The 25,558-nt window shown below is 36.8% G+C and overlaps 1 protein-coding gene and 1 long non-coding RNA gene across 2 annotated transcripts in view; both read left to right on the top strand.

Annotated features, from left to right (window-relative positions):
• Window positions 1–22,529, top strand: part of LOC117794118 (G1/S-specific cyclin-D2) — a 156,154-nt gene extending 133,625 nt beyond the window's left edge. The window contains exons 5-6 of the mRNA XM_034634605.1: window positions 21,765–21,910; window positions 21,970–22,529. Coding sequence (XP_034490496.1) covers window positions 21,765–21,910; window positions 21,970–22,209 — 386 coding nt within the window. The 3' untranslated portion in view covers window positions 22,210–22,529. The remainder of the gene's footprint in view (window positions 1–21,764; window positions 21,911–21,969) is intronic.
• A 196-nt stretch (window positions 22,530–22,725) lies between these two features.
• On the top strand, window positions 22,726–23,028 carry LOC117794121. Its single transcript, XR_004618364.1, has 2 exons — window positions 22,726–22,872; window positions 22,932–23,028. It is a non-coding gene; the product is annotated as an uncharacterized LOC117794121 (long non-coding RNA).
• Window positions 23,029–25,558: the final 2,530 nt, after the last annotated feature.

Raw genomic sequence — 25,558 nt, 5'->3', positions numbered from 1 at the left:
CCGCTCATGTGCAGCCAATCATCTAAGGCTGCAAAAATAATGCGCACGGAGACGAAGCTGAAGACGAAGATGAGGACGAATTGGTTGCGCTGCGAGCAAGCCGATAAGTGTGCATAGTGAAAGCCGAATATGCTGCGTTATTTTGGCAGTTACAATAATTTCATCATTTGATGAAGAACCTTTTTTGCAAGATAATTTGTTTTTAAAACTTAAATTAAAAAGGAAAACCTCATTTCGAGTCTACCCAATTAATTTGAGTCGGATATGATGTTCTGCCAAAAGCTAATAAAAAGTTTTTGGAATACCATATAATAGAATAAAATCGCTAATTTTGATTATTTTTTGTTAAAAATTAAGCCATTTATAAGAAAACAACAGACTAATTTCATCAAAGTTCAATAATGCCTGCTCAACGATTTTTCAAATGCAGAGCAACGAAAAAAAATTCAAAAAGTAACGGCGACAAACGCGAGCGATTCTGCTTCAAATTCAGTACCGCACTGTTTGAAGCTGACAGATTGCGTTTCGTCTTCATCTTAGTCTTTGTCTTCGCTTGCACTACGAACACATTTGAGCGAATTCATATGATTTGCTTTACACAGTTTTTGCTTCATTTTCGTCTCAGCGCGCACTATGTTTGCAGCCTAACTCTATTGCACCTTGGAAATCCTGAATCTCAAACACCTGGCAGCTCTGCAGCTCAATCAGAAGAGAATCTGCAAGCTTTAATATCAATTAAGCCCGAACAAGGCACTCCTCTTATCCCTTCTGCCCAAGCCTTACTTACCGCTCAGGATTTCAGCTCAAATTTTGTGCGTCTGGTAACTTCAGTGATCTCAGTCAAGAGTCAGTCGGGCGAAGCCCTACCATGTCGCGCACTGTTAGAGTCTTCCAACATGCCGCGATAGCGTCAATTACTTCGGCTCCTGTCAATCGTTGTGGATGATTTGGCTTTTCCAAGGCGACGTGCGGATTTTCGGAGCCCCAAATGCAGCAATTTTGCTTTTTGACGCAACCACCGAGGTGAAAATGAGCTTCAACTGAATAGATGATTTTTTGATATATATGCCTATCACCACTTTGGAAGTAAGTTTTCAGTATTTCCCAAATATTTTCTTCTACCGTAAATTAACCATTTCGTAAGCCGCAAACCTTTTACTAAATGTTTGACACACTGGCAATGTCATTCGAGCTGTCGAAGTCGAAATAATAGGTAGTTCAAAAAGCAACCGCTATATGGGCTACCCTGTACTTGCCAAATCCGGACAATGTGAGCAAAGTTTGCCAGTTGACTGTAAATTGGATTATTTAATTCGCCGATCTTGGGAATTAAAAAATTCGTTTATGTCTCGTAGCAAGGCTACCGCAGAGGAATTAGATTGTGAAGATCATTTCAAGTTGAACGTGTCTCGCTTGCCAAGTGACACTTACTGCGTTCGACTTCCACTAAAACAACCTATTGATGTACTTGGGGACTCATACCAATAAGCGTATAGACGATTTTTCAACTTTGAGCAAAAGCTTGAGCGCAAGCCTGCGCTTGATATGCAATACGCCGAATTTATTAAGGAACATAAGGAACATTCTGCAACATATGTCTTCAGTTGAACAATAATTTCTTAGCAATTGCAAATATTATTTACCGCACTATTGCGTGATTCGCGAGGACCACACCACTATAACACTTCCTGTTGTTTTTGATGGATCAGCTCGCACTTCATCTGGTTTATCGCTCAACAATATTTTAATGTCTGGCCCCACCATTCAGCTGAAATTGTCTACTAACATGCTTTGATTTCGCACGTATCCTGTAGCATTAACAGGAGATATATGTAAGATGTACAGATGTGTACAAGCTACACCACCGGACTCTTTCTTACAATGTATACTTTGGAGGGACTCTCCGCAAGCTGGAATGCAGATATATAGACCGGACACGGTGACTTAAGGCACAAAGGATCTAATCCAGAAAAAGCTATTGTCATCATTCTTTGAAAAGAATTTGGCGCTATTTTTAAGCCATATGGCAATCGCGTGAAGCGATAAGAGCCATTGCTCGTTGAAAAAGACGTTATATTTCTAGAGTGTTCTTCTAGCTCTATTTGGTGAAAACCGGACATTAAGACCAAACATGAAAAATATTTAGCTCTACCTAATTGGTCAAGAATGTCGTCTATTCTTGGTAACGGAAATTTATCGGAAAGTAATTTTTTATTTATTTGACGATAATCTATAACCAATCGCCATATTTTGGTATCGGAACCTGGTAGTCCTTTTTTTGGAACAAATAGTATTGGGCTGTTATATTCTGATACGGACGGTTCAACTATATTTTCTGAAATGAGTTTTATGACTTGTTTATTAACTTCTTATTTATGTGTATGAGGAATTCTGTAATTCTTTATATATACTGGCTCAGTATCTTTTAGTCTTAGTTCTTGTTTATAAAAATTATTTGTTGTAATTGATTCGGTCTCTAGTCCGAATATGTCTGTGTACTTGGTGCAGAGATCTTTTAATTTGTTTTTAAATAGTTCTGGAAAGTTCTTCGTTAATTTTTTCATCACCGTTTCTTGGCGATCTTTGCTAATGTCATTGACCATTTCATAGTCACTTAGCTTTTCAATTTTAATATCATTTAGGCTTATAATTTTTACTGAATTTGTGGTATTTAGTATTCGGACAAACGTTTGTTGATTATCGGAAATTGTATTTGTTACAAAGATTCCTTTATCAATTTCTTGATTTGGAATTAGAATATTGTTTTCCGGTGTGGAAATTTAATTTGACGGACTACTTCGGAACGTGCTGGGATTATTGTGGCATTATTGTCACAAGTGTGAATTATTGGTAAATGTATTGGATAATTTAGATTATTAGGCCGAAGTATTAGAGAATCACATGTTTGTGTGCAATCTAATTGGCAATTATACTTTTTGAAGAAATCAATACCAATAATACCATCGCTAGGTATTGGAAAATCTTGTCCGACTATGCGAAAGTCGTGAGGAATGACATATTTTCCAGTAGATAATTCTATGAATGCTAAACCTTTAGAGAAAGTAGAACCTTTACCAATTCGTGATATTTGTGTTGATATGCTGGAATTAATATTGTGAAATGTATCAACATTTTCTTTTAATATAGATATATCTGCACCAGTATCTAACAGTAATGTAAATATTTTGCCAGCTTTTTCATTTTTTATTTTAATAAAGATACTGAGGTTTAAGTTTATGGTGTGTACTTTGGCTTTTCTTGGTGCATATCTTAAGGGTTTTGCTGGTTTTCCGAGTTAGTCTGAGTAACTCGAACATTAGTTGCTTGGCCGTTTTGGTTATTTCCGTTATTTCGGTAGTTTTGTCTACCTCGATAACTATTTCCACCGCGATAGCTGTTGCTACCTCTAGCTCTTTTAGTGCCGCGGAAACGTCCGTTTCCATTACCACGGTTGTAACCATAGTTACTTCTACGATAATTGTTTGCTTGTCGATTTTTGTAATACAAAACTGTATCGGATCGGCCAGTTGCATCTGTGCAGCTGTTTACAAACTTTGCTACGGCTTCATTCATATTGGAAAATTGGCCAGCTTCCATTATAAGTTTTACCTTATCAATGGAGCAATTCTTTATCATTGATTTAACAGCGTGTTGGGTGCTGTATTTTGAGGCTAATTGTAATGGAAGTCCATCAGTTATGTACATATGTACCTTCTAGAGCTTTTGTCAGCTTTTCAACCTCTTGGGTATACTGATTTGCTGTTTTGCTATTTTGTTGAAGATTGAGCAGTTTAGCTGTAATGACTTCAACAGATTCACCTCGTACAGTATTAGATAATGTGCCAATAATTTGTGCAATTGAATTCTCATTGTATTAGATAATGTGCCAATAATTTGTGCAATTGAATTCTCATTGCTAATCAAATTACGTGCGTTTCCTTTAAGCTTTGTTTTAATCAATTGGACTGCCGTTGACTCTTGTGTCTCTTTGATTGAGTTCACTAATTGCAACGCGTCTAGAAAGCTTCTTAAATTTTCAGCTTTGCCATCGAAATCTGGTATCAGAGATGACGCTGTTTTTAAGAACTGTACTTGTGTTTGAGCCATTTTGTTTGTTTCTTTATTGTTACTTATATTGGATTGCGTATTGTTTGCTACGCTTGTTGACGGGTTATTATTTTGAGTAAATTCCCCTTTGGAATCTTCCTCCGCAACTATGCTGAGATACCCTGTGTTTGGGGATTTTGCTCTAGGACTTATCGGTTTGTTTCCACCGTTATCAGTCACTACTAGAGTAACTGGACTGTTTATTACTGTAGGCACGTGAATATCTATCGCATGCTTTGTTTTTATAGTAATAAGATTGTCTCTTAGACGATTGATAACTTGTGAAGCTTGAGTCCAATGTAGGTCTGATATTCTTTCAGAGCGTTCATAGTAAAGCACCCGTGTTTCATTATAAATGCTAACTAAATTTGTAGCGTGTTTATTTACGGTGCTTTGTTGAGTCTGTCTATTTTGAGTGAGACATTTGTATGATTTATCAAACTCGTCTCTAAGTTCTTTGACTTTTGTACAGAGCTCATTCCACTCCATGGGGTATGGCCATTTAAATAACTTTTATATACACACGTGTATGTAAGTTAATAGCCGCCTTTTGGCTTCCTATTTTTTTTAATCAGTATCGTTGCCACTCGATAGATTTCAAGTCGGCAAGAATTTTCTGACCTTTGGCAATTAAATCTTCGAGTAATAAAAATAGGGTTATACCCGCTGTTTATACTACTAAGAGAAATACTATTATATCTTTTTTCTTAATTATTATTAATTTTTTTTTATTTTATCCAATTAAAAAAAATTTTTTTATTTTTTATTTTTAATAATTTCTACACTGAATTTGAATTTGTTTTTTTTTTATATATTTACTATATTTTATCAAGATCATTACCTCGGCTTAAGTATTGCTTCTTTAATGATCTTTTGTGCAAAAGATAAAGTTTAAGTGCGAAATTTATCGCAGAAATGGTTGTTAAAATAATCATAACATAATAGAGCGAATCTATTTGGGATGTGTGATCAACAACCTCTACGTTATTAATAACATTTGCGGGGCTATCAGCCACTTAAGACTTTTGGCCGCCCATTTTGTTTGATTAATATTTGATATATTTTTAATATTTGAAAGCAAAATTTTTTTTAATTAATTGAAAATTTTCATGTTAGCTTAACTTTTGATATGTTGATATATATATATATACATTTTTTTTTAACAAATCGTGGGTGGCGAGAAGTGTTTAACCGTACGTGACGGTGTACATTTACTACCTATATTTTGTATGGCTTTATGGGCCATACGCTACCAGGCTGGTTTGAGCTTGGTTTTTACAATTTTTACAATATTTAACTTATTTCAATATATGTTTATAAAAAAAATTTAAGATTATGTTGGGCGCTCTATGTAGCGCTGCCGGTCCGTGTTGGGCGCTCTTTGTAGCGCTGTCGGTCCTTGATTTCCAACGTTGGTGCAAAATTCGGTTCGTTGCCTTTCGCACTTGGTTCCTTCGTTGGTGCAAGGGGCGGTCCTATGCCTCTCGCACTGTATTCCCTCGATGGTGTAAAAGGCGGTCCTATGCCTTTCACACTTGTTTCCTGCGTTGGCACAAGTGGCGGTCCTATGCCTCTCGTGCTTTACGACAAGTATATTTGCAGTATGTGCTGAACGGTCCTCCGCAGTCATCTGGGCACATCACACGTTGAACTGGAATATTAATTTTTGAAATTATTTGAGTAAGTGTGTTGTGATTTCTTTTTGGTCAGTGTATCTGTTACGAATGACTCTAAATGGTCGATTCGGTTTTGAATTTTTGTAGCTTTATCCCAACTTGGGGGATTTTCTGCAGTAAGCAGTTCTTTAAGCTGAGCAATTTCTTGCTTAGCACGGAATATGACGCCACCGCGTTTGGCTTTTGGCATATTTATTTTAATTCCGTTAGCTACATACACTGACCTTATTTTCTTTGTATATCACAATCACACTACTCACTCAGTCTTATCCCGTTCCAGTTTTATAATTTTGAAGTTGCCGTTGTTGTTGCTGTTGTTGTTGTTGCTGCAGTTGTTGTCGTTGCTGTTGTTGCTGTTGATGTTGCTGCTGCCGTTTTTGTTGTTGTTATTGTTGATGTTGCTGCTGCTGCCGTTTTTGTTGTTGTTGTTGTTGATGTTGCTGCTGCTGCCGTTTTTATTGTTGTTGTTGTTGTCCTGGGCCTATGGGCTCAGGCGGTGCCGGTGCTGGTCATCGCACAGGCAGGTTGTAAAAACGTGTAAAACTTCATTGAACTTATGCACTTTGACACATGTCAGACTTGTACATTAAGTTCAGTCAGTCATATTCCTAATGTCTGACTGAACAACTGTCACGGTCGCCATGTAGAAAGGGAAACGCGTATGTTTTCGTTAAAGTACATTTATTGATTAATTTCGTTTTACATTAAAATGTCTTAAGCAAGCTAAGGGCTGCGCAGCTGCGCCGCCAGGTACGCCGGCAGCGGAGCAGCCGTTTTGGGTTTTATATATAAAAGAGAGAATGTTATGTGCACACAAAGAGAGCGCCATGCGCGGCAAGCTAGACGCCGACTTGGCACTTATGCTGCCCATTGCATTCTTGTGCGATCATATATATTACTTTGCACTTTAAATATGATTGGGATTTATGTTTATGTAACCACTTTGTTCCTGGCAGCTCGAGTCATGCATCAACTGGCTTTTGATGAGCAGGCTTTATCTCTCATTGACGATCTAGTTGACGATCTGCTGACAGGGGGCAACTCTGTTACCGAAGTAAGTCAAAAATTGAGCCAAGTTTCCGCCTTGCTGAAAATTGAAATTTTAAAATCAGAAAATGGTGCTCTAATAATTCTACGGTTCTGGATCTAATTCCAATTGAAGACAGAGAATCATCAGTCAAGTTTACTGATGGTTCAGATAAAACCAAAACATTGAGCCTTGCTTGGGACCCAGCTTATGACCGCCTATTGTTTTCATTCTCATCAATTCAATCCATTTCAAAGCCTAGCAAACGGAATATTTTTTCAACAATTGCTCGACTATATGATCCCATGGGTCTTAAAGGGACTGGTATTTGCAAAGCAAAGATTTTTATGCAGCAGTTGTGGAAGGAGCAGTAGAATGGGACGAGAGCCTGCCTGCAGCACTCAATACAGCTTGGATTCATTTGATGGAAAAGTTCGGCTGTATAGATTGAATTGAATTTCCACGCCTTGCTATGATTTCTAGCAGTGAAATAGAAGTTCATGGATTTTTTGATGCTTATGGAGCTTACTCTACGCTGTGTCTCGCACTGACAACGGCACACAAGCACATTTGCTATGCTCAAATTCGCGCGTAGCTCCAGTTAAGACAGTCACAATACCCAAATTGGAATTATGCGCTGCAGTTTAACTTGTCCAAGTTTCACACAAAGTATCTTAAATACAAATAGCCAATTCTTACTATTGCTGGAGTGATTCTACAGTTGCCTTGACTTGGATTTACAACCCCTCCCCCGGAACTTTAATGTTTTTGTTGCTAATCAAATTTTTGTTATTCAAGAGCTCACAACTGGAATGGAATGGCGGTATGCTCCGACTGCACTTAGCCCTGCAGATTTGCTGCCTCGAGGATCGTTTCCTGCTGATTAAGTTGACTGAAAACTCTGGAATTTGGCCCAGAATATCTCTTCACATCCAAGGAAGAATGGCCTACTTTACCTATAAAACCTACACAATTGCCTGAACAGCGAAAAAGTTTTTTAGAAGCAATTGATATTGAAAAATTTAAATTTTTTAACTAATAGGATCAAATCGCCTGGCCTCAACTTGGTCGATTTATGTCGCGAGACTGAACTGCTGCTAAGATTGACTCAAATGGATTGGATCAAATGGACAGGTCTGAAATTAAAGCACTTCAAGACAATAAAATGATTAAGCTTTCCAGTAACCTCTCTTCGTTATCACCATTTTTGGTAAAAAACGGCTTGCTTTGTGTTGGTGGCCGCTTAGAAAACTCAACGCTTGATTTTGAAGCCCGGCATCCAGTAATTTTACCGAATCATCACCCAATTACTTTCGCTCTTATTAAACACTACCATGAGAAAAACCTACATGCTGGTCCTTAAGCCCTCTTGGCATCAATTCGTCTCATCTACTGGTCAATCGGTGGAAGATAAACTGTCTCACAATTTGGGCACAAATGTATTCGATGTGTTAGAGCAAAGCCACGTACGATGGAACACATCATGGCAGCCCTTTCCGAGGATCGTGTCAGCGCCTCCAGAGCATTTATGGTAACCGGGATTGACTACTGCGGACCATTTATGTACAAGTCAGACTGGATGCGTTAAAAAGGATTGTGCTTAGTGCTGATCATCAAGAGGCGATTCATACCGCCTAGGTCGCCACATTTTGGTGGCCTTTTGAAAGATGCAGTGAAGACCGTAAAGTACCATCTGCGCCGATCTCATGGCTCCACTGTTCTTGGATTTGACTTTGATGTCCAAGCACCATCTCATTTCTTAATTGGCACTCCAACCTCATCATTTGTGGAACCAGATTTATCAAATCTCAATTTAGACAGACTCGACCGTTGGCAAAAGGTCGTTTACTTACAGCATATATTTTAGACTCGATGGCGCGAAACATATCTATCACTTCTACATGAGAGATCCAAATAGCGCTCTGGGAAAAATCAATTTCGGGTTAACGATGTCGTCTTGATTATGGATGAGAGCCCCCCATCTCTCAAATTGCCGTTGGCAAGGGTCGCTAAGCTTATTTCTGGCTCTGACGGCGTGGCTCGAGTCGAAATTATTCAAACTTCAACTTGACGCACCCGAAGAGCGATCACCAAACTCTGTCTGCTGCGCATAAGAGATTCTGTTGAAAGCTAGCGTAAAGCTTTCAACGGGGGGGAGAATGTTTAAGCCAGCGCCAAAACACAAAGTTATTATATTGCTCATAGTATTTCTGTTTGTATTGCTTATTTCAATTACTTGCTCTAGCAATATATACAGCACATATGGAAAATTTGCTACGACTGTCCAATCACATCGAATTATTTACCGATCGAAATGTTTCGTCACAGCTAACAAAATGGTATACTAATTTTGCTATTTCAAGTGAATCATGAGATAAGGGGGTGTAAATTTAAATGATGGCAGCTAATGTAGCCGTTGGGGCCTTTTGGTAAAATTTTTTATTTTTTAAAAATTCTAATCAAAAATACGCGGCGGTTAATACCTCGATTAACAAAATCCGACTACTAGTTCAAAAGATAATTAAATTCGACATTTTTAGTGGACTTCTCAAAATGAAATGAAAAGTCAGTTTGTTTGTTTGTATCAAAGCGCTAAAGAAGCTTAGATTAAATGATAGGGATTTATTCCCTTTCGAAAATCTAGAAATGTTTGTTCTACAACTTTTTGAAAAAACCAATAGTTTAGTGGGATTACGCTAAATCCCGCTAAAATTTAAACCACAACAGTTGAAGGTATTTTAAAGGGCTTTTAGGCGTACCTTTAAACTTTTTTCTTAAGTACTCAGGTAACATTTTACAGGTGAAATGCTGTTTTTTAGCTTACATATTGGCGATTTTCAAAAAATTCTCACATGACATCTTTATCAAATTTCAATATGTTATAGTCAATAAAATTCCGTTTCTTGGTTTATTACACATATCTGTAAAAATTCGCATCGGAAAGATAATACCAATGAAGTGTATATAAACATACCACTAAGAGTTCAAAGATGAAAACAGAAATTAAGTGTCATATTAGCAAATCTATGAAGCAGACAGCTTTTGCTCGGAAAAAAATAACCAGTGTTGCCAGAAAATTTTGTTTTGCATTGCAGAAATAGCCAGTGCTGCCAGACAGTTTAGTTTTGTGTTTTTAAATTCGGGCTTAAACTAGTTCAAATGAATATAATTCGCTGGCCTATTCCGAATTCCGAACGTTTTCAAAAAGTAAAAACGAAACAAAAACGAAAGTTTTACTATTTGCTGTTCCCAGCTCCGACCGAAATGGACTTGCTCTTACTTTTCGAACTCGGTTTCGAAAACGTTTTGATAGCAGTAGGTCATCGAACGAATCAGCTGGTTTAGCCAATGAAGAAATAGAAATTGTTAAAATAATATAAATTGCTAGTTTAATTCTGCAAAATGCCGGCAATTATGGTAATTAGTTGCTTGAATTTTTGCAATAAATTTTTTTTCACCAGCTGATTGCCTGGCTTGTGCATATCGACATAAACTAGAGTTGTCATAAACTCAATAATAATAAAAACATTTAATCTTCAATTTTTCTTTTAAATCTGATTTGAATAACTTAAAACTATTATTGAACATTAATTTTAAATATTTCATGACAAATAAAGCACATAGAAGCTAAATTAGACTAAAATTTCGTTGTTCGAATTTTATTTATCAATTGAAGCAACTTTCCATTGCAAGAAACTAAAACAAAAAGTAAAGTGAAATTCAGAACAGCCCGGTTTAGTCATTGCCGCTCGATTTTGTTTTGTATGCAATATGTTATAGATGCTAATAAAAAATTCTTTTAAAATATACTTCAACTTTAAACAGTTGAAGTAGTGATGTTAAACGATTCTCAAAATGTTCAAGATTATTTGAATTTTCAGTTTATTGTTTTAGGGAATTATTATAATGCTTTATGTACTTTTACTTTTGATTCCGCTCGATCAACAGCACACGTTTTGAAAACGATATTCTTCTCGATTTGCGGAATTCGGAACAGCAATCAACTCGATTTGCGACAATTTCATCCGTTTTTAAAATATAAATGGAAAACTAATAAATATTTATTTTTGAATATATTAATTATATATTAAGAATTGATTTTCTGACGCTTAAAAAAATATATGATTATTTTCCGATGATTTGTAGAAAAACAAATACAAAATTAAACTAGAAGTATTCTTAAAAAGCTAAGAACTGAAGACCGTCTGTAGACGGTCTTGTCGGTTTGAGCGAAAAAAAAATATGTCCGTTCACTTCCATCACAAGGGAATATCGTACGCGACTTTTAACGATAAATTTGTAATTTCTTGTTTCTAAAGTTCTTTTTGAGTTGGTAATCACTAATATAAGTATTAATATACAGTTTACTTAAATTTAAGTGTCTATTATATATAAAATATATTAATTTGTAAGCAATTTTAAATGAACATGGTCGACAACATTCGATCTAGAAACCCAAACTATTCCAAAACCATTAGAAAACTGAAAAATTATTGAAAATGATTATTTCGATGTATTCTTAAAGATTTAAGCCTCTCATTCAATGCTTCCCAAGACACTCAGGCAACAGTTTCACCTAAAGTGTTGGTCCTATACCCATCGATGTAGAAGAACTATCCTCATGAAAAACTGCATGCTTCAAGCCTTTCTAAAGCATTCTATCTTCACTGCCCATACTTGAACCAACTAGTCCTCAAATCCAGTCTACTTCCCGTCCAGTTCTGCTCCAAGACTCAAGAAGTTATCGTAAATTCGGTATTGTGGAAAGATAACAAGTGCTGTAGGCTGGCATCTATATATTGTGGAATAGCACCACTCCTCTGAGCCAATTCTAATGAGGAAAGAGCTAAAGCACTGCATTATGGCAGGTTGCTGAAGCAATATATAGAAATCAGTTGCCTGCAAATAAATGAGGAATCAAATCCCATTTGAAGGAGTCCCTTTGATGGACGGCCTTATGGGCAGTTACAATCTTCCAAGGACGAAGATAGGAAACATAAAGAAAGCTATTCTACTATATGATGAGTGGCTTTTCTATCATTTCGTGAACATGAATACCACTAATTCAAACATATTATACAGGTGGGTTCTTGTATAGAAAGTTTCCGAATCAGAGTATGTGATCGGAGGGCAGCTAAAGCACGCAGAGTTCCTTCCAAGATAGGCAAAAGAACTGGTTGCCTGGCTTAGCAATCACTGGAAACGAGCTGTTCATCTGACAGCTGACATCAGATCAAGATATGAAAATGCGAATCATTTTCCAATTTAGTTGTATAAAAAAGAAAAAAATGCATATAGTCAGTATTTTGGTAAGTGAGTGGTCAGTTTATACAAATCAGTCTCCCAAAATTCTTTTTGGGACTACCATTACAAAAATAAATATATTTTAAGAAATCTAACTCAAAAAAAAAAAATACCTGTGAAAAGGATTTTCAACATTACATAGTAACGGTCAACTCAAGCAATTGTTCATTTAAAACTGATTATAAATTGATATATTTTATAATAGTCACTTAAATTTAAGTAAATTGCATATTATTATAGTTATATATAAGGTATAAATGATTACCAACTCAAAAAACACATTAGAAGCAAAAAATAGCAAAAGGTATCGCCAAAAGGCGTGATCGATATTCCTTTGTGATGCCAGCGAACGACCGTATTTTTTTTCTCTCAAACCGACAAGACCGTCTACAGACGGTCGTTCCAACCAACAGAAAATTATGAAATTTAGAACTTAAGCTTATTTAACCTGTATCTACTTATAAAATAAATATCAACTTGATTAAATGACTATTTAGATTTTGCCTGCTAGAGGGTTAAGTTCGTTTTTAAGTAACAGGCGGATGGAGTCGTGGCAGACCCTATAAAGTATGTATATTCTTGATCAGCATCAACAGCCTAGTCGATAAGGCAATGTCCTTCTGTCGGTCCTTCTATGTGAAAACCTAGATCTCAGATATAATTGGAGCTAGAGATACCAAACTTGGTATTTAGGTTGCTTTGTATTGCAAGCAGATCAAGCTTGTCTCAAAATTTGGCCACGCCTCCTGCATGCAAATCTGTACTTGAACTTTGTTGCAATGTTAGTCGCAATGTTAGCACGCTCGCCAATCCCTAACCAATAACACTCACGCGTTGGTTTAAGAACTGACTTCGTTTATTGATTTGTATAGGGTTTTAGAGGCTATCTTATGTACTATTTAGACAGAGTTCAAAATAGTGTTAGCAATATTCTTGGCTTTCTTCTACTCATCGTTTCTACGTAATCTTATGTACTATTTAGACGGAGCCCACATTAGTGTTAAAGTATTATTGCCTCTTTTCTACTTATTGTCTTATGTGATCCAATTTGTTATTTAGAGGGAGTTTGCATAAGTGTTAAAGTGTACTTGGCTTGTTTAAGCTTCTTGTATACATGACGTTGTTTGTATAGATTAGAGTTATGGAATATTTGACTCACTTCTTTTCATTTTTTGTGTTATATGATCTTACGTTCTAGCGTGTATATTTTTTAATATATATTCTGAGTACACAGGTTCCCACAGTTGTCTATTATTTCTGAGCGCCAGGACTGCGGCCCATGTGGTAATTCTACGCTGAAGTGACCCTTTCAAGTGGTTTGTGTCCAAATGTGTCAACGCACTTCGAGGGCTGTTCTAACCGTATGTTCATTGATAGCACAGCAAGTATTTTTTTTTTTGACTGTCTTGAAAACACGTCTGCACACGGAAAAAGAGTAGCTCTGCTTCGCGCCATGCGCAGACTTCCTTTTCGATCCCGCAATCAGACAGTATTTCTAATTAGTCATTCCTTTGACTTTGACATCATCTGTTTTACTGAGACCTGCCACATCAGATTTTTCTATTCTTTCTTCTAAATATACTACATATAGATGCAATCGCATTACTCGAATTGGAGGTGGATTACTGTTGGCTGTTGACTTCAATCTCCCCTCGCAACCGATTCCAACTACTTTTGATTCGGACATTAAGTTCATTTGTGTAAAAGTATCTTTCAAAAATTTAATATTTATTTAACATGTTCTTACATTTCACCCCCTGCTGATGGGACAGTATATGATACTCATCTAAACGCTATTAAATGTATATCATCGTTAGTTTCTGACACTGACTTGCTGTTTGTCTTGGGTGATTTTAATCTGCCCGATGCTAAATGGATCGCCTCAAATGACTCGAATTTACTTGTTCCTGATAATTCCGATAGATTTATTGATGGTCTCTCAGAGCTATCGTTGGTTCAAATCAATCCAGTTCGTAATTCTATTAACAGGACACTCGACCTGCTAGCTGTATTGGTTTCTTCCAATACCTTTGTATCTAGGATTGACAGATTGGCTATGCCAGAAGACCCATACCATCCAACTCTTAATACATGCATCCATTTACTTTTGCGTTCAGATGTGTTATCATCTGATACCGCTGTGCGCAGTCGGTGTTTTAGCAAAACAGATGTCAATATGGATTGGTCTGAACTATACGCACGTTCTGATTTGGGTAATGTCATTAAGCTTTTTTATAGTACTCTAAATTCTTGTCTTAATATATGAGTTCCGCTTGTATCTCCTATCAGTTCTGCAAGACCTCCTTGGTTCTCTAGAGAATTATCACATTTAAAAAATGTAAAATCCAAGCTATTTAAAAAATTTCAAAAGTCAGGAAATCCTAACGATTTCTCTCGATACGTAATTATCAACTCCAATTTTCTGGTACTTAACACTCAGTGCTATAATAATTACTTATAACGTTGTAAGGTCTAATTCTTTAGAGATATTCAACAGTTCTATAAATTTGTAAACTCTAAACGAAAAACTGTATTATTTCCATCATCTCTCACCTTCAAGCTAATTCTGACCAATCCATAGAAAATTTGTTTGCCGACATTTTCCAAACTACATACTCTACGAGTAGTCCCCATGCTGGTCACTCTTACCCTTAACATACATGCTAATGGATGCAGATAATGTGCCTGGTTCCGTATTAAAGTACTGTGCGGATTCTTTGTGTAGACCGCTACATAAGTTATTTACTTTGTCAATTGACTTTTCATATTTTCCAAATCTATGGAAAGACTCTTATATTATCAATCTGCACAAAAAGGGTATTATGTGCGACGTTCAGAATTATAGGGGTATTGCTAAGCTTTCTGCAATTCCCAAGTAGCTCGAGGAAATAATAACTTCTCATCTTCAACATTTATGTGGTTCTATTATCTCTCCTACTCAGCATGGGCTTATGAGATGTAGATCGACAACCACTAACCTTCTTGAGTCTACTTCTCTTGTGATTAAAGCGTTCAAGAAAAAGATGCAAACTGACGTTATTTATACGGACTTGAGTAAAGCTTTCGATTCTGAAAATCACTCACTACTAATTCATAAGCTTGATCTTCTCGGCTTTCCGAATAATCTTCTTCTTTGGATATCCAATTATTTAAGTAACAGAACGCAAAGAGTTAGTTTCAAAACTTCATTTTCAAAATCCATCTGGAGTACCGCAAGGTAGTCATCTTGGCCCACTTCTAATTACGTTATTTATAAACGATTTTTCAACTGTTCTATCTCACTCACGTGCACTAATGTATGCGGATGACGTCAAGTTTTATTTAACCCATTTTGAACCTTTCTCTGATAGGTTTTTGCAAGCGGACTTAAACGCACTGTTTCTTTGGTGTCAAGCTAATTTTCTAAACTTAAATAGCTCAAAATGTAAATAATCAATAAAGCAATGGGATTTCTTGGGTTTATTAAGCGATGGTCCAAGGAATTTGATGATTCTTATATTACTAGGCTTTTATATACATCTCTTGTTCGCCCGATTGTTGAGTATGGATCATGCACTTGGTCCCCTTAATATGAATCACATCGTGCCAGGATAGAATCGGTTCAAAAACAATTCTTAATATTTGCTCTTCGCGGCTTGAGCTGGAACTCAGAAATTCAGATGCCTTCATAATCTAGAAGACTTCGCTTAATCAATCGTCCCTCTCTTACTAATCGTAGAATTATGCTTGGAGTAATGCTCGTCCATAAATTACTACAGGGTCAAGAAGACTCAGTTAGTTTGATGGAAGAAATTACTATCAACATACCTGTTAGATTAGCTCGTAACTTTAATCCTCTGTATCTTCCGTATTGCACCACTAACTGGGCTTTGCATGAACCTTTTCGTATTCTGTGTGCTGATTATAACAATCTCTACCTTACGATTAGTTTCAAGTGTTCTTCGCTTACTATTAAAGCCTCTATATTAGTATTTTCTTACTAACTAACTAATCTCTGATTTTTGTCTTGGTCTGATTGGGTTTTTCTGGGTTTTCCCCAATCCTTGCAACAAATGTTGAACCAATCGTTTTCTTTTTCATTTTAGATACTCCCAAAACATTTATGTTTATATTTACATTTACATTACACAGAAATATTTTAATTTATTTGTTAATTTAAATGTATAGTTAAGTGTCGGCTGCTTATAGCTTGACAATAAATAAATAAATTAATATTGTAGTACGTAAAACTTCGTTTTTAGACCTCGTTCTTAAAAAAAAAGTATAGGAGTCTGTTGAGTTTGCTTAAAAAGAATGTGCGTAACAGTCAGTTAATCAGCATCAATAGCCGAGTAGATATACCAATGTCCGTCTGTTTGTCTGTCTGTTCTGACGTGTGTTTGAACACTGTGATCTCAGAGACTTTAAGATCGAGGGACACCAAACTTGGTACGTAGGTTGCTCTATATTGTAAGCCGATCAAGTTTTTTTCAGAATTTGTCCACGTCCCCTTTAACGCTTAAAAATCGACACAGAAAATGTTATATCCACATTATTTCATAGACTTTAAAAGATAGAAACCCCAAACTTGGTATGAAGGTTCCTCTATATTGCAGACAGATCAAGTTTGTTTCGTTTTTTGGATCGGACGACTGTATCACATAGATTTTTTAGATCCTGTTGGTTCACAACCACACTAGCAGTTTTTGTAATCCGGCGTAATGTTGCTTTTTTTTTTTAGATTTACATTGCCTTTATTATTGAATCTTCTCCAAGGGAGACTTACAATAAGTTTATCAAATCTTATATTTAAAGCTTAACTAACAGTAATGTTGACTTAAAATGAACTACGGCGCCCCAAGGGTTTATTGCTGGGCTGGAAGGTCGTTTCGTTTAAGGCGGGTTCGACTGCAGAACCGAGGTAATCGCCGAGCAAGAGGATTTGGGTGCAAGGATAGCTTAATGTTGCTATCTCATCTTGTAACGTTCAAATCTCTATGAATGTTCTCGTTTCGAACATACCATGGTGCCCCAGTGATAGTCCTCAAGATTTTTGATTGTGCTCGCTGTTTGATATCAATATTGCTACTGCACGCGTATCCCCATAGCTGCAAGCCCTAGGTCCACACTGGTTTTATGGTGGAATTGTAAATTGGGACCTTGTAGTCCAAGCTGAGAGGAGATTAATGGCTTTCAGTTTAATCTGCGTTTTCTTTGCTTCAAGGTGACGACGCCAAGTGAGCCGCCTTTCAAGATGAACGCCAAGGTACGTTACTTCTTTGGCTTGTGGGAGTTGCTTATTGCACAGTGCCATCGGAGGACATCATTGCATGTTGAGAGTAAACGTGATGTGTTTACACATTTGTTTATTTATTTTAATACGCCAGTCGCCTAGCCATTTCTCTACTACCGCCAAAATTTCAGCTAGACGTGCTGTTGCTTAAATGGGGCATCTAGAGCGACTAAGGATTGCGGTGTCGTCGGCAAACGTTGTTAGCCGCTCGTTTATGGGGATGTCCGCTGTGTATATTACGTATAGTGTTGATCCCAATACACTTCCCTGAGGAACCCCAGCTTCTATAATATTATCATTAGATGTAGTAGTGTTACATTTCACTGCGAAGACTTTATTGTAGAGGTACGACTCGAGAAGCTTATGAGTGTACACCGGGAGCGTCGTTTTGATTTTATGAATGAGACCATCAAGCCACATTCGGTCGAAGGCCTAAGAGACGTCGAGGAATATTGCACTGCAGTATTCCCGATGTTCGTATGCTGTACGTATTTCTGATGTTATTCGGGTAACTTGCACGATAGTTCCATGCTTTTCTCGGAAGCCAAATTGATGTGTTGGGATTGTGTTGTGTTTTCTCAGATGAGGAATTATGCGCGTCAAGAGGCATTTTTCAAAAAGCTTAGACAAGCACGGTAGTAGGCTAATTGGTCTGTACGATGATGGTATTGTATGGTCTTTTCCTGGTTTGGGAATCATTATAATGACCGATTTCTTCCATTTTTTTGGGAAGTAGCCGATGATTGTAATCACGTTGAAAAGTTTACAGATGAGGGAAATAGCACGGTTTGGAAGTTCAATGATCATTTTTTGGGTTATTAGATCGCAGCCTGGAGCTTTCTTTGGTTTCATCTGTTCTTTTATGACTTTTACAATTTCATTTGAACGAAATTCAGGTGGTTCAGGTTCGCCAGGACTATGAGATGCACAGGATGATAGTAAAAACGAATTTGTTGCGGGATTTGGCTGGAATACATTACGTAGGTGAGCAGCGAATGTGTTAGCTCTGTCTTTGTCGCTAAGGGCCCAGCAGCCTGAGGAGTTTCTCATAGGCGTTACCGTTACGATCGGCGCACTTAGAGTAGGGTGAGCCCTCCACAAAGGATGCTTGGTGCTGGTGGGTGATAATTGCTCTATGTAGCGGTGTTGGGCATCTGCTTCTTCATGCTTAAGAGCTTTGCTGAGTCTGAAGCATCTTTAAAGCGTTGTTTTGTAGATGGCGACCGGTAAGACTGCCATTCACGTCGCAATCGTCGCTTTTCCAGAACATGTTGTTCTATTTGAAGATTAGTTTTACGTTTATTGGTCTGCACATGCGCGCGTTGTGGAGTAGAGATCTCAGCTGCTGCAACAAGTACAGATTCTAATAAGTCAGCAGAGCAGTCGATGTCCGCTTCGATGTTAAACTACGGAGCAAGATCGAGGTGAGAGCTAACGTATTTCTTGTACTTGAGCCAGTTAGTTCTATGTGTTGTGAGTCTATTAGAATATTCCACATATTCCGGGGATTGGAGTAGATTTAATAACACGGGGGAGTGGTCGGATGAAAGATCCGAAAGTTTTACGGCGCTTATCAAATTGCGTGCGATGTTTTTTGTCACAGAAAAATCTATTAAGTCTGGTTGTTTGTTAGGGTCTGCTGGCCAGTATGTAGGACTAAACGGGGAAACATAGTTGAGTTTGTTGCTTGGTTTTATGATTGCGTTGTATAGCTGCCTTCCTTTTGCGGTCACAAGGCGAGAACCCCAGTGCGGGTGTTTCGCATTATAGTCTCCTGCTGCTATAAATCGCTGTCCCAGTGAATTGTAGAATTGCATGAATTGATCTTCAGAGATTGTAAAGCGGGGAGGACAGTATACAGCGGCAATAGTTAGATTGCTGATGTCCGATTGTACAATTATGAATGTGGCTTGTAGATAGTTTGAACCTTGAATTCATGTTTGATGCGGTTTCTTATTAGAATACAGGTTCCGCCATGTGCTTTTCCATCCGGATGATCTGTGCCGTAGAATAGTTACCCGCGTATTTGAAAGTTATATTTGTCAGTAAGGTGCGTCTCAAAAAGCAGCATTACATCAATGTGATTGTCGTAAAGGAATTGGGTAAGCTCAAGCTTATGCCGTGAAATGCCGTTGGCTTTCCACAGAGATATTCGTAGAGGCGCCGTTGATTATTTGGATTGTTGAGATGCAAGCATCTGTATCAAGGTGTTTTGATATTGCATAAGATTTTGCATAGTTGATCTCATAAACAACATAAACTCCATCATACTTTGTTGTAGGGTGAAAATCATCGCTTCAATAGAGCTTTGTGACTGCTGCATGGGTTGCTGAGCGTTATCCATACTCGAATCTTTTTGGATTACACTTGGGGGCGCTGCTGAGGAAGTTGATTTTTGAAGGCCAGATCTTAAATCATTAGCAAAAGATATGCCGTTGATAGTGTGTGCTGGACCAAATGAGGACCTAGCTGTTTTGGCGAAAAAGACGTCGGGTGTAGTTTGGGATGCTTTAATTGCACCTGGCAGGTGCGGATGGCACGCTGTTGGTACACGTCGGATGCGGCTTTTTAGTTCCTTGTACACTGGAAAGCCTCTGTAATTAGCAGTGTGATTTCCACCGCAGTTTCCGCACTTTTTTGTACTAGGGTCATTCTTGTTGACTTGGCAGGAATCAGGGCCATGGGAGTCTCCACAAGCTACACATACCGAACGCAGCGTGCAGTACGTCCTGGTATGCCCATATTCCTGGCAGTTTGAGCATTGAACTGGACCATTCCGTTTGTATGGTTCCTCAACAGTGATCCGGCGATGCAGCAGGAGCTGTAGTTTGTAGATCGGGTGCACTTCATTTTTCTTTGGAGCTTTACTATCTGGCTCCAGCTCAACTTTGAAGAGAGGTTGCGGTATTTTGCTTTTGTTTAAAATGTTTGTTACTCTTTTAGCGAGAAAGCCCTTCTCTTTTAACGCACTTGCGACCTCGGAAGGGGATATATCCAGTTCAATACCTTTAAGTACCACCTGCAGGCCCTTGCTGCTTTTTAGTTGGTAAGTGTACAAGTTTTTCTTAGCTTCATTTAGAAGCTTGCGCTTGGTCAGCAGAAGATGGTACGACGACTGTTGACACAGTTAACGCTGCTGTTGCCATAGCGTTAGCTGCAGCGACTTGTGAGGGCAAGTTTGGTGGTTTCCGCGGGGAGGGGGTCGGCAATGGAGAGGTACACTCTTTGCTCCAGGTTTTTGGAGTTGCAGATGGTAAAATCGGAGAGCAAGATCGCGCTCTCACATCTTCTACCTCTAAGAGGTTCTGCTTTGATTTTTCGCCTGTTTGAAGTGTTGCTGTGGAGACATAGCTAAAGTAAGCATTATTTTTGGCCAAAGAGATTCGCCGCTCGTCTTGCTCGACCTGACGTTGGGCACGGTTATCGTAGTGACTCATCGAAGTTAACATTTGTTCAATTCAAATTCTATTTGATTTGCTTATAGTTTATATATTAGCTCAATAACACTTTAAAAACTAAATTAATGATCGTGCGTATCGAACTAGGGGGCTCTTGGCCTAATTTTAGATTTTTACCGCACTTGGGTACTATTTAATTTTGATTAATTCGGAGCGCTTTAAAATACACGTCTGCATGGTCCGAAGGTTTGTGCAATGGGAGATGTCAGAAATTTTTTTATTGTTTCATATTTTCCTGATAGTTATTTCACTAATAATAAAATAGGAAAGCCCCAACTGACCGCAGTGGTACAAAAAAAAACACTTTCTTTCTGCCGTCCGCAGTGATAACATCAACTCAAAAGCTATGCTACAAAAAATGTCTGGCAATACTGATTGTTTGCTACATACGTTTGCTGCTATGTCACGTTATTGCTGCTGTCATATTTAAACTCTAAGTAATATGTATATATACACTTACTTTTTAATATCTTGAGAAAGCGAATTTTTACAGATATGTGTGATAGATTAAAAAACACGGAATTTCATTGACTATACACGTACAATTTGAAGTTTGGAAAATATGTTTGGAAGCTGTTGGGGCTTTAATTTTAGAGGGATCTAGCGTTTTCCCGCTAAACTAGAGCTTTTTTCAAAAAGCCGTGGAGCAAACATTTCTAAATTTTCAAATAGGAATACATCGCCGTCATCCAATCTAAGCTTTTTTTTTGCGATTTGATACAAACAGATATTAAATTTAGCTTCTATACTAATTAAAGTTTTTTTTTAAGTATTTATTTATTTAATTAATGGTCATTAAATCGAACCGGCGCGAAGATGAGGGTAAAGAGCGTATAACTATCGAGTGGGCTCGACTTGTTATTACCTATGCAAGAAAAATAATATTATCTTATTTGTTCTTTTCATTGAATATTCGACAGAACACAAGTTTGCTAAGTACACTGCAAGTACAATTGCGGCTTCAAGTATTGCCGCATCAGTCACTGAACTTCAATGGGATCTAAGTACTGATCAGAACATTAATTTTTTGCTGAACCTTCTAACTGATCTAACTAGTGTGGAGCAGGTTTGTATTTACAACGATTTCTACTTATTTATTATATTTACAATCTTTTATATCGGTAGGATGAACTACAGCAGTGTATGATGCAAATGGAAGCCATATTTAAAGAACACAGTCAGAACTTGCAACCGTATATTGTTTCCATTCAGAAGCCTCAAACATTAAAAGGATATTATAATAATCGATATTCATATCAACAGAGCCAGTATCAGAAGTCCGTAATGCCAGTTTTGCCAAATCGCTTTCAGACGTGCAAAATGCAGGCAAAATCGACAAAAGAGTTACAAGAAATCGAGTTTTGAACATTTTGGCTAAATAATTTCTGCTTACAAGGGTTGGCTGTTGCACATGTGCATGCTACCAGCTAATTAAAAAGGTTGCCAACGTACCCGCCTTAATCCTTAATATAAGATATATGACGCATATGCTTATGTGTACAAGTTATATTTTTTTTGTAGGCCAACTAGGGCATACTTAATTAATAAATAAGACTATAATTAATACTTTATTATTAATATTTTCGACTTGTACAGATTTATACATACATCTAAACAAACAATTGTATGTAAATGAATTATGTATATTGAAGCTAAATACGTGTTTTAAATAATAAAAAGAAAAGGAGACTGATTGTGTGAATAACTTACCAGCTGTACTAAAAATCAATAAATAATATAATTTTAATTAATGGTCATTCAATCGAGCCGGCGCGAAGATGAGGGTAAAGAGCGTATAACTATCGAGTGGGCTCGACTTGTTATTACCTATGCAAGAAAAATAATATTATCTTATTTGTTCTTTTCATTGAATATTCGACAGAACACAAGTTTGCTAAGTACACTGCAAGTACAATTGCGGCTTCAAGTATTGCCGCATCAGTCACTGAACTTCAATGGGATCAAAGTACTGATCAGAACATTAATTTTTTGCTGAACCTTCTAACTGATCTAACTAGTGTGGAGCAGGTTTGTATTTACAACGATTTCAACTTATTTATTATATTTACAATCTTTTATATCGGTAGGATGAACTACAGCAGTGTATGATGCAAATGGAAGCCATATTTAAAGAACACAGTCAGAACTTGCAACCGTATATTGTTTCCATTCAGAAGCCTCAAACATTAAAAGGATATTATAATAATCGATATTCATATCAACAGAGCCATTATCAGAAGTCCGTAATGCCAGTTTTGCCAAATCGCTTTCAGACGTGTAAAATGCAGGCAAAATCGACAAAAGAGTTACAAGAAATCGAGTTTTGAACATTTTGGCTAAATAATTTCTTCTTACAAGGGTTGGCTGTTGCACATGTGCATGCTACCAGCTAATTAAAAAGGTTGCCAACGTACCTGCCTCAATCCTTAATATAAGATATATGACGCATATGCTTATGTGTACAAGTTATATTTTTTTTGTAGGCCAACTAGGGCATACTTAATTAATAAATAAGACTATTATTAATACTTTATTATTAATATTTTCGACTTGTACAGATTTATACATACATCTAAACAAACAATTGTTTGTAAATGAATTATGTATATTGAAGCTAAATTTTTGTTGTTGTTGTTTAATAATATACTTAAGCAAATATAATGTGAACGGATGTCCCATTAGCAATTTTTGAACTAACAAGGTTTTTGCTATCACGTTTATGGCAAGAGATGGTTAGAGCTATATGCTAAACTCCGAATCGGGATTCCAAAAGCAGATTTTGATTAAAATTTCAATAAATAAATAATTTTTATAAAAGCTTAATGAAAATAATAGTATGATTATAATATGATTAACTTATTCGCTTCGATCGCCAACCCCCGGAATTGAAGCGTGAAAAGAGGAGCACTTATATTTTTCTTGAATAACCTTCTTTAAGGCAAACATAAATTACTGTACACTTTCAAACCCAAAAAAATTCCAAACGAGGTAAAAGGTCTAGTGACAAAAGCATATTCTAGCCCCAAAATTTCTAATATCCAATTTTGTGACGAACAAAATTATTTATCTTTTTTTTTTTTTTAAAGGGGTAATACATTTATTTAGGTTGAACACGCTCGTGCTAATCAAAGCACATTCTTATCTTGAGCATGGGGAAGAACAAAGCTGGGAAAATTGCAGGTACTAAGCAGGATGAATAAAGTAAATATCGCGTTTAGAATATTACTCCATCAGGCACAAAGCGAAGCCTGTAACAGGGTTTGACAGTCTTAGCTGATGTCAGGCAATAGCCTGCCACCAAGCGTTCGACCAAAAAACCAGTTGTCGAAAATTTGTCTCCTAGCCAGCCTCCTTATCCTGAAAGGTCTAGCAAGATCAACTGCAAGACAATTCAACCGCCCAGGGTGCTAAGATTTTAGGGGCACCGATATTTCAAAAAGAGTTTGAACTTAGAAAAAATTTGAGGGGTTGAGCCTGAAATTATATAAATCAGACAACGAAAAGTGCGAAAACATTTTAATATGTGGCTGCAGGTGATAGCAAAAACTTACCAGAAGCTGCTACATTTCGAATTCCATTTTTAGAATCAATCGACCCCATCATTTAGCAACTAAAATTGAGATTTGAGGCACTTTTTATTGTTTTTGATGATTCGAATTAAAAAACAGGACTTTAACACTAAATCCAAATTGGACAGTGAACTTGAATAGCATACAATGAACTTGACAACGATTTTTTAACGATTCACATCACATCCTTTACATCACATCAGCATTAGCACATCGTTTATTTAGCAAACATCAAATAAATTTGAACCACTTACGATCATCAATTGGACAAGAAAACTTATCAGTCTCCGTTTGCTATCAATCGAATATCTCCAGATATGGGTAAAGTAATATATGATATTGCTTTCATAAAAGCTAACAATTATTACCTCAATTTGGGGGACCTAAAATCAATTTTACAATTCTAGAAATAACAAACCATAATAAAATTAAAGTTTAAAATTCTTAGTTTTATCATGTATTTTTAAAGTATGTATTCAGGATGTTATTGTTAAATTCAGACAATATGCGGATAAAATGGCAACGACTCAGCATTTTAAAAGTTAAAGAAGTCTCAAATATTTGATTTAACTAAAAAAAAAACAAAAGCTGACGTGGGCCTGGCCAAACTTTAAAATTAACTTCCGATAGGTCAACATCCCAAGAGTATTGTCACAAAATTTGGTTCCTCTAACTCGAATAGTCTCGGAAATAAAAGTGTTTAAACTGCTAACTAGCTAATTATACTCGTATAAGTTATGTTATAAGTTTTTATTGTAGTAACATTTAATTAATTTTAGTAAACATTTTTGACACTGGAGCTGTCAATTTAATATGTTATTGAAGGAATTATCTTTGTTTTGTTTATTTGCTTAAAAAATGTGTTGCTAAAAAGAAATTGTAATGGGTGGAGGGGGCGCCGACAAAATCTTTGCCCCGGGATCAACTTTTCGTTGCTAAAAGTGCTTAAAAAAATCATAATTTTCTTAATTCAAGAATTGATATCTTTTAAACTACTGGTGAAAAGCTTAAACTTTATATTAATGAATTTTAGATATATTCATAGGCTTTCAGAAAAAGTAAATCGGCTTTGGCATTCTCGAGTAATGATGACAAATGTGGGGGCACCTCTGAAAAAAGTCAGATTTTTAACAAATTCTAAAAAA

Source organism: Drosophila innubila, chromosome X, assembly GCF_004354385.1.
Source record: "Drosophila innubila isolate TH190305 chromosome X, UK_Dinn_1.0, whole genome shotgun sequence".
Lineage (NCBI taxonomy): Eukaryota > Metazoa > Arthropoda > Insecta > Diptera > Drosophilidae > Drosophila > Drosophila innubila.
The sequence above is the reverse complement of the archived record's forward strand: the minus strand, read 5'-3'. Positions and strand labels throughout refer to the sequence as shown.